The sequence below is a fragment of the Gossypium raimondii genome, chromosome 11 (genome assembly GCF_025698545.1).
Source record: "Gossypium raimondii isolate GPD5lz chromosome 11, ASM2569854v1, whole genome shotgun sequence".
NCBI lineage: Eukaryota > Viridiplantae > Streptophyta > Magnoliopsida > Malvales > Malvaceae > Gossypium > Gossypium raimondii.
This window is the reverse complement of record NC_068575.1, coordinates 44,521,682-44,534,483: the sequence shown is the minus strand read 5'-3', so window position 1 is coordinate 44,534,483 and position 12,802 is coordinate 44,521,682. Positions and strand designations below refer to the sequence as shown.

The 12,802-nt window shown below is 33.1% G+C and overlaps 1 protein-coding gene across 1 annotated transcript; it reads right to left on the bottom strand.

The window, feature by feature from the left end:
• Positions 1 to 6,010: 6,010 nt before the first annotated feature.
• LOC105803702 (uncharacterized) lies at positions 6,011 to 8,500 on the bottom strand. The gene has a single exon (XM_012636071.2). It carries the CDS (start codon positions 8,214 to 8,216, stop codon positions 6,264 to 6,266), a length of 1,953 nt encoding a protein of 650 aa, XP_012491525.1. The 5' UTR covers positions 8,217 to 8,500; the 3' UTR covers positions 6,011 to 6,263.
• Positions 8,501 to 12,802: the final 4,302 nt, after the last annotated feature.

Here is a 12,802-nt window from a genome sequence, read left to right as displayed (position 1 = left end):
TTTTGGTAAATATTATAAATTTAAAATTTAATGATTGTATCTTTTAAAAAAATTAGTCCTTTTATTTTTCATTTTTAAAATCTAAGTTCTTCTGTTTGTATTATTAAACTTATTTTATTAAATTTAGGTTTATTATAATATTATTTTTGTAGCTACATAACTATTAAGTGAGTATATTTTTATTTCAAAATGTCACATAAAAATTTAACAAAAAAAAGAAGAGACAATAGTATTAACCATTTGAATTTGAATTTTGAAATCTGAAAAATAAAAAAATTTAAATTTTAGAAATAAAAGTATAATGACTAAATTCTAAAATTGTGGAGAGTAGAGGGACCCATGACCTATTTTAACTAATAAACTTTCTTTTCATTATCTCTCCTTCTGTCATTTCAATTTAAAATGATTTATTTTTATAGATTAAAATGGAAAATGATATCTTCCACACACATTCAAAATCATTTTTCTTTTGACTTTTTCTAGAAAGGACTAATAGACAATTTTCGTGTTTAACCAGGGGGGAAGCAATGTCGTCACCCCACCTTGGTTAAATGAAAATTTTATTCATCTAAGATAAAATTCCTAACTTCATTAGTATAAGTAGGTTGTTTTAATAAATGAGTAGTTGATCCGTTGCATATTACATGATTAAGGCGTGTATGCTTCTTCTAATCCGGTTTTGTTCCCTAAATCTAATTGACTGCATTACCAAAAAATCAACAACGACATTTCCTGTGTCAACCACAGCTTGAATCCTTATCCTTCAGCTAGTGATGCTACCCTTTCAAAACATCCCGGCTGAAGCTGCTAAGTTGTTCTTTTTTTATAAAGCCACCAAAGATTGATCAATAAAATCAAGTCATTTTTACATTTTATCAAACTGATATGCCATACCAACATGGGTGTCTTTCACAGTTTATGATGTTTAGGAGGAGCATGCACTCAGTTGAAGAGGAAGCAATAAAGGGCTGCTTAGATTTTTATTTTTTATTTTTTGCAGTAAACACGGACATGCGTCGAGCTCTATTAATTGAAGTTCCAATCATCAAAAACCAAACAAGGAAGAAGAGACTTCCCGGGGGGGGGGGGTTTATATATAAATGTGAAAGCTCAATTGTTTAATGATATGTGAAGGAGGACATTTGCATGTGAATCCTATAATGGAAAGTGGTAGGTTTTGTTCATGTGAATATCTGGGTTACTCTGCACTCACCATTTTTCTCAAACTCAATTACCAAAACCATAAAAAAGGAAAAATAGTGTCATCACAAAGGAGTCAAAAATAGCAGGGACAGATTGCATGGAGACAAAGAATCGTGCAATGCACTTTCAACCATGAAAAATGCCTCTCACGCCCTCACTGATTTCCCATGTTATTATTTTAATGGAATATGATGTTTTTTAATGTGATTATGAGGAAGTTATTTTATAATGCTTAGTGTATATAGAAAGATACTGAATAAGATGTCAAGAAAGTTAATTACCATCTTTGATTTATTAAGTACTTTCTTAACCATAATTTATGAATTTACGAGAAAATATTCATGTATTTAATTTAAACTTTATTCTTAAAAGATATTTAGATTAAATATTTAATAATAAAATTTGATTCATAATTTTTAATTTATAATTTTAATTAAAAACAATATTATTTTAAATTTGTCTTGTTTATACTTTCTATGTATAATAATGCATATAAAATCATGATAACTTGTTTTAGAAATTTAAAAAAGACGCTTGAAATAACGTTTCTTTAACTAAAGCTTAACCCATAGGAATATAAAAAAAATAGTTGATTCTGGATATTACTCTAAACAAAACTAGAAATAATTAAATCATAGGAACGTAAAACCATAGGCGGTCTACCCTACAATTCCTATGCATCTTAAATGGAACAATTCTACCCATATTCTACCAAAAGAAAAAGTATTTCATACAAATACACGTGCTAAATCAAATTTGTAGCTGAGAAAAAAAGTAAAATTAGGAAAAAGAAACTTACTTGCGAAGAATCTATTAAGTAATAGAGAAAATCAAGTAGTATAAAAGAGGAAATAGCTTTTGTCTAAAGAATTGAGAAAATCTGTTTAGTAGGAAGGAGAAAACAAGAGGAAAATAAAAATAAAAATAAAAGGAGGAAGGAGAAATGAAAGTTAAAAAAGAAAAAAGAATTAAATTGCTCAAAAGAAAATAAATAGGGATTAAATGTGCAATTTGACCTAAACTTTTGTCTAAAATGATGATTTAATATGGTAGTTAACGGCTTAATGATAAAAATGTTACAAATCGATAACATTAGTGACCATTTTGTAATAAATTAAAGTTCGATGACCAAAAGTAATTTAAAACATACAAAAGTGATTAATTTTATAGTTTACCCTAAATAAAATTATAATATTTTAGCCAACACTCAAATTTTTTAGTGTGAGTAAGGTACCTTTTATATCAATTTTACTGTCCATTAAAACTATTTTTTAAGATTCATGGCTACTCCTCTCAAACACTAGATCGTTTATCTAGTAATAAATTCAATTTAGTCCAAGGCAATAATTAAAATTCTTTAAATTTGGTGTTTTATTTTCCATAATTTTTATATTCATAATTTTTAATTTAATTTATTTTTGCATTTCTACTTTTTATTTAAATTATGTAAAAAATATTAATATTTTATTTAATTTTGAAGAGTTTTTCTTTCATAGTTTTGAGAATTATAAGTTTTATTTGTGATTTTTTAAATAATTATTGATGTGACATATATATATATATATATATATATGGCAAAATAGTGTCAAGGTAAGAATGAAAAGTTAAGGGCCAATTTATTTCAAATGAATAAGTAGTGGCCAAATTAAATAAGGGTGTAAAGTTTATTGGCAAAATTGACATTACGCCTTGTATATAAATAACTAAGAATAAGCATTTAACGGCACCAATTTATCCATTCTTTCAAGAAAGAAGCCTATGATACTTTTTACTTAAATATGTATTTTCTCTTCTCTTCCCATTCTACTTTCAAATGATTTGTTTTTACTCAAAGAATATTTTCTCTCAACACTTTATTCTTATTTTCTTTTTCATTGCATTTTTATTCAACAAATCATACATTTAATATGGAAATGCGAATGCATATCCAGAAAACACCAGAAATACATCATAATTTTTTGGAAAAATTATATTTTGAGAGATACATGTTATTTTACTAATTTTATTGTAAATTCATGAAATACTTATTTACGTATAAATGTTTTTAAAAATTATAACAAAGATAATTTAGTAAAATATATTTTTAGATAATATTACTTACATTACAGTCAAATATACCAAACATTCCCAATAATGTGTTAAAATAATGTTGCATTCCGATAATCTTATTATTAGAAATAATCTAATATCCTGGGAACCAAATCCTCCTGGAAAAAATTAGAGGCCTACAATCTAATACTAATCCTATGATATAAAAAGTATTTAAACAATGATTTTTTAAAAAAATAACTATTGATAGTAAAAAATGTAAATTTTCTTATCAATGAAGTTATGGTTGTCTAGCAAGGTTATGACTCTATGAGATTAGGTTCAAGTATATAATAATTTTGGAGTGTGATTTTTCATTTTACTTTTAAATAATTTATATAATTCTATTAATATATTCTTTTGTTTTATAATTTTAATTTATTTGTATTTTTTCAACTAAGTTTATATTTGGGTAATTGGAGACATTGATCCACTCAGAGATTTAAATATATCTAGATATTATCACACCCACAATTAAAAATATTTTCTTTTAAGATTTATTCAATAATGAATTTAGGTGGGGATGATAATTAATTTGTATTTTAAATGCTATCAAATAAGTGTTTGATCCTTAGATTTATAATTTATAATTGTTTTATTTAAAGATGATATAAAAGTATGAGAAGATAAAAGTGTTATCATAATAATATTAATTATAATTTAAAAGAATAGGTATTTTGTATTTCCATAATTTTATAATTTTATAATTGATAGAGGTAATAAAATGTGCATAATAAAATTAAAATGTAAAAGTCATTTTAGATAAAGCATCGGTTGAATGGTAAAACTAAAGCTTTATCGATTCAAATATTTTATTCAAATCCAACCACATGTAAATTATTTATTTTAAAAAAATAAAATAAAATATCCTACAACAATATAAATTATTTTAAATAATTCAATCAAATGTTTAAATAATAGTAATTATAATAGTATAGGCATTTGACAGAGGTAATGGAGTGTGAATAATAAAATTAAAATGTACAAGACATTTTATGATAAAGGATTGGTTGAGTGGTAAAATTAAAATTTTATTGACCTAAATGTCATAAGTTCAAAATTTACCGTATGTGAAATTAATTATTAATTTTTTGTTTAAAATAAAAAGGTTGATACTTTAAAACAATATAATTTATTTTAAATATCAAAATTTATTTTTATATCGAGTTGATGCACAATTAATTTGTGATATTACTCAATCAAAAGTTTAAATAATAGAGGGGATGCATGTGTAATTTTTTTTCGGCGAACGTAGCTTGAAATCCTTCACCATTAGCTTGTGACTCTAGGCATCCCTTTGAAAAGACCCCGGCTCCCGTCCTAGCTGCCAACTTCTATTAATTTTCCATGGATCCCCAAAACTTGAATCATTCATAACTTTGAAATTCAATACGACAAAAATAGTAAATTAAGGCAAATAAATGTAAGTTTGGTGATATATGTGGTGTTGAGGTGCTAGAAGCTGCACCGTGACTCAATTACGGTTGGCTAGGACTTTGATTGGACGTAGAGTCAATTCATCATTTTCACTATATTTATGAAAGATGTTAACATTAAACTGCTGTAAAAATACCAACTCTTTTCCCCTTTTCAACATTTCATCAGTGTTTCATGAAGCACAGCCTTTATATTAGTCTTCCCAGTGCTACTAATTTCATGTTTTGGGGCTAATCAAGAAGGGGTTTTCCTTTTGACATCTCAGATCTGCCATGAATTGTTTTTTGACATTCATATATAATGATTGCAAGGCATGGGATTCAAAGCTCAATTATCTTATGATATGTGAAGTAGTACATTTGATTGTGAATCCTACAATGGAATATCTGGGTTACTGCACTATTTTCTTCAGACTCAAACACTCCCAACTTAAAAAAAAATCAATCTCAACCACCAGAACCTTAAAAAGAAAGACCATGGAAAATGCCCCTCACACCTAATGTTTCAGCACATAACCCAAACTTTATCATCTCTAAAAAATTTGCCTACATATCATTTAAAGCTTGTGGAAATGGATATCTGCTTGCTTTTCTCTGTTTTCGAATTTACAAGCTTTTCGAATGGATGGTGAACTGAAATCGACTAACCCCTAATTTGGGGCATACAATAAGTTTTCTCTAGTGGGTGGATTTTGACAAGCATATGGGTGTTTCTCCTTTTAAAGTAGTCGTTAGTTTAATCAAACTTGGGGACAGAAATTTGGGCCAAGCGTTTATTAGGTCATTTTGATAAGTTTATGAGACATTGCTTTCAGTCTATCAATGAGTGGTTTAGCTTATCGTTGATCTCATGTGAGGACATGTAAAATGTTCCTATTGAGGTATAAATGCTAGCGCTAAGTCTAGTTTGCAAGTAATATCAGGTTTGCTGATGGAAGCAAATGAAACAAGACCAAGAAAAATAGTAGTGGTCGTAGTAAGTCAGGCCAGTTGGCTTGAAACTGTCCAAGCGCCTCAAATAATTTGAGGTCCTAAGGTTGAATGATTTCATTTTATGGTGGTTAGAAAACACAACAGAAGTTTTAGGTCAATTTAACTTATAAAAGACTGCCAAATGATTAGGTCACCTTCGAATCAATGCCCCCCACTTTCTTTTTTTCCAGGTAATATGCAAAAAATCTTATTCAGACAACTTTCCCCCTACCATACCTCATTTCTAGCTGTTCCAACCAAGATGTATGTCACCAACTTATCAAGTATCAATAATGCAAAAACTAAACCCCTTTTGGAAAATATGAATAAATTTATTTAATTTATAATTTAAAAACCAACATACAGTTGTGATTCGCAAGGGGTAAGATAACTCCGAGAGGAACAAAACAAAAAACCAACTCTTTCCTGGTCTTAAAACCAGCAATGCAACTCTGCAAATGGCTGAAAAATACTTATGATCACCTATGGAAGACTGATAACTGTATGTACACTCCATTAAAATGATTGGATATTAAGGGATTCCAATGGAAAAAGGTGATTGAATCAATGAAATCCCCTTGAACCTCTTGACTGATACAGCTCCAGTCTACTTTTGGCCTCTTGTAAAAGAGTGTCTATTGTTTCATCCTGGGTCATGTAGGATTGTTTGGATGCCCATTCGAGCACCGTAAGCACCTCAGCTTGGGCCAGTTCTTCGCTATCCGGTACATGGAGGGCAATGTAGCATAGGAGAACCAATGCCCGGAGTTGAACGATTTGTTCTCCGAAATACACTAGTTGAATCAAATGCTTCGCACCTCCAGCAGTAATGATTGCCTTGGAGTGATCAAGGTGGAGGTAGTTGTCAGTGCAAGCAAACTTGGTGAGTGCAATGGCAGCCTCCTTGGAAACTTCAGCTTCCCTCTCATCAAGAAGTTTAACCAATGGGGCAATCATCCTTGTTTCAGTTGCTCTAAACGTCCTTGCCAAATTACCAATAGCCTTGATACAAGGAATCAGCAACTCCGAATCGGCCTTCTCGATGATCTTCAATAACTGATCGACGACAAGCTTACAAGCATGAGAATTTGGCTTAAATGCAGACCTTCTCAAATCAGTGTCCCGCTCTGCCACAGCTGTAATCTCCATTAATGCCATAGCCGAATTAAACTGCACATCGTCACTTCCTTTTTCTAACAAAACTGCAAAACATAGCAATGCTCTAGACTCGGTGATACTCCGACATATAGATGAATTCCCCTTGGCAAGATGCCATAAAGCTCTAGCTGCCATTGCCTTCATATAAGCCTTGGTAGCAGGATCTTCCAATTCCCTTCCCTTCATATTCACCCCTGACATCGAACCATTTTGCTGAGGTTGATAATAAATATGATGAAATTGCTTGACATTACCCTGACTGTTACTCCTAACATGATTATTACCCAGCTTTTGTGGCAATTTCACCCCTCCATTCATTGCCATAGTACTGGTAACCACATTATGCATCTGGTTCGGGGTTTGGTTCCCCATGGGATGCGAAATCTGACTCTGATGGTCTTCGTCAACGGCGACTTTCACAGTCGAATTATTACTGCTGGCCATAACCACCGCGTGGATCGACGTAGCCTTGTGACTAGCAATCGCATACTTGCTATGTTCTTGAATTGTTTCGAACGCTAAATGGCTGACGAGTAATCGGATTATATTGTGCTGGGCGAATAAATCTTGACATTTTGGGTAATTAGCCGCCAACTCAGACACCGCCCACGCCGTCACGGCTTGAACTTTCATAGGACCTTCTTTGAGGATTTTCGCAAACACCGTGCAAACGCCGGCGTGGATCATGTGCTCCACGCTTTCCGGGTCCCGACCCAGAAGTCCAATTGCTTTGGCTGCGTTTTCTTGACCTTCCATTTTCCCTTCTTTGAGTAATTTCAATAACGGTCCAACCCCTCCTTCTTCTATAATCAGTTTCCCGTAACGGTCATTGTCTCTGGCTAGCGAAACGAGCGAAGCGGCGGCGTCGGACCGGTTTTCGAGTGAGCCGGTGTAAAGAATCGCGATTTGTTCCCATATTAGGCATAGAATGGGCTCGTTCGCAGCGATCGGAGGAAGGCCTAAATACTCATCGTCGCGATCGTCACCCGAAGCCGATACGCGGAGAAGCCAAGAAACATCGCCGATTGAGTTCTCGAGCTGAGAAGACATTTTGCGAAACGCGGCAGCAGGGATGATTGTAAAGACGCGCTTCATAAGGCCATTGGCACGGCATTTCAGGACCAAAGACAAGGCTTTATCGAGGACTTGTTCGGTGTCATCAATTATGCGGCACGTGGGACGCTCGTAAAGATCGGAACTCGCACGCGCCGCCTGTCGGAGCAAGCCAACGAGTTTCTCCGTCTTGGACTTAAGCTCCGCACACTCTTGCTTAAACGAACTCGCTTCATCCGCCGCTTTCGTCACTTGGTCTGCTAACTGAATTGGCTTCGCCAAGATTTGTTTCACTATATCCGCCATCACAACCAAAGAAAAAAAGCTAAACTTTATCAGATCAAAAATAAATGAATAAATAAATAAATCGAAGAGAAAAGGGCTGAGCTTTTTTGGGTTTTTGGACTTTGGGAAGTTTCTGCCTTGTAGAGGCTTGATAAGCGGAGGAAATGGAGGGGGGGGGGGGGGAATGGGAGTAATTGAAGGTGTTTAAAGTTGTTTCGTTAGAAAAGTGAAGAGAAAGATTGATGAAAGAAGAAAAGGGTCATTCATGGCGGACGAATTTTACAAGGTCAAATGCTTCTTTATAGCATTTTGTAAAAGGAAATAGCTTTTACTAATATTTGTGGACTTTCCATAAAATAACTCTGGGGAAAATTAGGTATATACACCGTTTCGGAAAATAATTTAATTTTTCAAAATTTAGAGAAATAAATCAAAGACGTTAATTTTGTAGTAGTTGGAGCAACTTTTTCTTATATAAGCCCTTACACTTATCATTTTTTCATAGAATCCCATTCATCTCTTCTCTCAACTATTTTTTTATCTTAATTTTCTATCTTAATCTCTCAAATTCTTCTTCTTTCAATTTTCTATCCTAACCGTTTATAATTTTTAGATCTTATGCGATTTTCATCATCTCAAATATTTCAAATAAAATGAGATAATCTATTTTTTCTTAAATTTGTTTACTTTTTAAATAGGTTTAACAATACTTTTATATTAAATAAATTGTTAATTTAGTGGTAATTTAATAATATTATAATTTTTAGCTTATTTCATTGCCTAAATTAATTAAATCTTATTTAATTTGATCAACGTTACATATTTTAAAAATGTCAACGCCTCTAATTTGTTTAGATCATAAACACATTTCAAGCGTCCCATTACAAATGAAAAGAAAATATTATTATATTTTTTATTTTAATTAATATCATTATTAAGTTGATAATAATAATATTATTTTTTACCTTTTATGTTTATATAATCAGGACGAAAATCGAATTATTGAAGCATATATACACAATTTAAGTGTGAAAGCATTACGTGTTATTGAATTGTACTTAGAAGAGGCGGGATTCTTACATGTGGCACGTATACTCGGCAGGACTAAATTGGAGTTCACACTTATCAATGCTTTACTAGAAACATGGAGTGTAACACCTTATACCCAACCTGTTCGCCAGGTCCGAGTATCGGATGCTGTACTAACCCAAATGACTTAACAAAATTTCTGCTCTGGTTAAATTACATGCTTAAACAACCTAGATTCAAAAATTCTAACTAAATTTACAATTTGTATTAAAACTAGAAATAAAACTTTAAGGTTTCATTCCATTGGTCGATTGCAAATTTTTGGACAAAGACTCAATAACATAAAACGACGCTTAACCCTAAGGTGGAGCCTCTATGGGTGCCCTCTATAAACTTGCATAGTTTTCGCGTTTCACCTTGCCCCTAGCGATGTCTAGCTTGGTCCCTTTCGATTTCTGAATCTTTAACTAACCTGCACTCAAGCGGAAAACTTATAAGTTCGGAAGAACTTAATGAAATCCGCATACAAAATTTTACAAGCAATATGAGACATCCAACTCAGAATTAAACTCCCTGACAAATGCAATCATTAATCCTGGCTGGCGATGCTTAGCGGCTGCCCAAATAATTTCTACATTTGCGGTCTTTTTTAGTCTTCAATGTCTTTACTGCCTTAAATTACTAGAGCTCACTAACGACACCAAAACCCTTACTCTACCGATATTTTTCCAATGGAGGCTTTTTAGGTTATATAGTTCCTACCTTTGGAAACTAAACAAGATTTCTGCCATTCTCCATGACTGTGTCTGACCTCCACTTTCCACCACCTTTTAACGGACATCATTGTCCATTCAACCTTGGACATGTAATTTCTTTCAGGGAAAATTTGATCAGCCTATCAAACCTTTCGACTAACATTTTCGTCAACTTACAATATGTGACTACATACTATTGCAAACTAATCGGTGCCTATTTGAATCATATGGAATCTACAGCTTCCCTAGCGAACTAGTGTATGCATATACAATGAATACCTCCATACCTAAGGAGCTTTGTTTTCTAGTTACCCTATCCGGGGGTGATACATAACTTTGGCACTATTCATTATTCTGGTGGTCTATATTCCTTCGACACACGAAACCTAATTCTTTTTGTAACTTATCGCTCTCGTCACACCGCGATTTCTACTCTCACCATTGACATCCTTCATAACCCACAGACTTTTATGTTTTGCATCCTAGCAGAATTCCCGTGTTTTCTCCCGATGGACTACCCCGTGTTTACTATCCCGACTAACTAAACTAGTTGCCATACCTGAGCTATTCTTTCATGCCTTATACCTCTTTGAGGTGTTGCCTTGAAGGATCTTATCGTTGTCGTGGTGTCACCCCATAGAACCTATTAACCGCCATTGCGGTGATGCTTTATGGAACCTAAATATCGTCATTATGGTGTCATCCCAAAGAATCATTTTCACATTTTACCTTGATGCTCGAACACTAAAGTGTCCCCCCGCAAGGCTTAGAGCTTCACACATTGCAGTTTGCTCCCAGCAATCTCGGATGGCGAAATCTTAACGGAATTTCAATTTTTCTTTTTCTCTATTCCTTCGCCCATTCCTCCATTTGTCGTCCTAACCTTGATGCTCGAACATCGTAGTGTCCCCTCCGCAAGGCCTAGAGCTTCGCACATCATAGGTGCACACAGTAACACCATATCTGGTATCTAACAGAATCACTCATTCTCAATCCTAACTTCATCTAACCCATCTATGTTTCCCTTAATGTTTACTATACAAATTATCTTTATGCATGCATATCGTTGGATGACCAATCAACTACTATCGATTATTAAATTATCAATAAATAGCTGGAATTTCACACAAAAACATGCATCAACCAGGAAGCAAATTGTAGAAACTCACTTTGCTTTCTTAATCTTGTCAGTTTAGCTTGTCTAAATCGCCAGAGCCCATTCTGTCTTGGCAGTTATGCATGACAGTCATTCATCGATTAATTTTAATGGTGATCAATCCTTAAAAACTTAGAACCTTAAATTATACAAACGCTTTGAGAATCTTACTCTACTCCTTTCCTCAACCCATAAGCTCAAAGAGATAATGAAGTTTACTAGTTCCTCAATTTCTCCACCACCAAACTTAGATTCACACCCTGACTACAACATGCTGAACTTTCTTCATCTGCTCTCATTCTTCTTCAAAACGACTGAAGAAGATGATGTTACGGGGAGAAGAAGATTTATAAACAAAATCAATAAAATTCTATCTCCATTTATGCCCTTATACACACTCATTAGGCACGATCCTCATTGACGTTTCCCGTTGTCCATTCTTAATCATTTTGTCTTCCACTTTAGAACCAATTAGTTACAATCTAACTGAACTAGAATTGAATTACAACTATTCACAATTCAACCACTAAAATTTCCTAATCTCCCAATAGAGTCTGACAATTTACTAGTCCTTCCAATTTAATCCTAGCTTTTCCAAATTCCAAGTCAATTAGAGTAACCGAGTGTTACATAAAGACCAGAAACACACATGTTCCAACTTTCGTACGGTGAGTGTATGATTACACTCAATGATATGACATTACAACTCAATCTACCAATTTATGGGCCAATCGATATAGGGGCCACCAACTATTAGAAAATGTGCCGGACAATTTTAGTGGTAACCGAATAGATATGAAATGGTTAAAAGATAATTTCTCACATTTCGACATAACTTCTAGTGCGGTTGAAAGACAACAATTTGCTTGAGCATTTATACTGAGGTTGATCGACCTAAAAGAAGCCAGACAACTCAATTGAGGATTAGATGTTTTGGCTACATTGTATCGAGAGATGTGTTAGAGAATTGAAGCACAGAAAATTAAAATCAGTGGTTGTATACTCCTTCAGTCATGGACATGGTACCACTTACCATTTTTATGTCCCGAGTAAACTTCCTTTATCAATTCCTAGTCGTAATAAGGTAATATTCATTTAATAATATAGTTATCATATTTTTTTCATTATTATATTTTTGAAATAACATATTATTTGAACAGGTGGAACAATGACGCAAGTCATGTAGATATACCGAATGAGCTTGAAGATATCTAGTTATTATTAGATCAATGGTTAGAAGCAGAGGTTAGTTTTTAAAATTTTCAATTAAATATTAACTACATAAGGATTTGAAATTTAATATTAGATAGGTAATAAATTTTATAATTTCGTACTGCAGTTTGAATGAATGTCATACTTTGATCCGAGAATTCAAGAATGCATCTCGTTTAAGTTATTAACAAATCGCAATATCTGCACATCAAAGTGCTATTGATAGTTTTTGTAATGGTTGAGATGCATGAATCTGATAAAGTGATGTGCCAGTTTGACTTTGTGGAAAATATTCTGCCCTCATCTTAGAACCTCGATGAAGTTCACAAGATTGACTTGCCGAGGAGAACCGATGAAGATTGGCCTAAATTTCATGCCAAGTATATCTACTTGTGGGAACATAGATACAATTTCATACCTATGCACAAAAAAATTGTCAAACCTGGTTTGGCAAC

What these genes read in the sequence shown, in the direction of transcription:
- LOC105803702 (XM_012636071.2), bottom strand. Translation starts at nt 8,216, where the DNA reads ATGGCGGATATAGTGAAACAAATCTTGGCGAAGCCAATTCAGTTAGCA.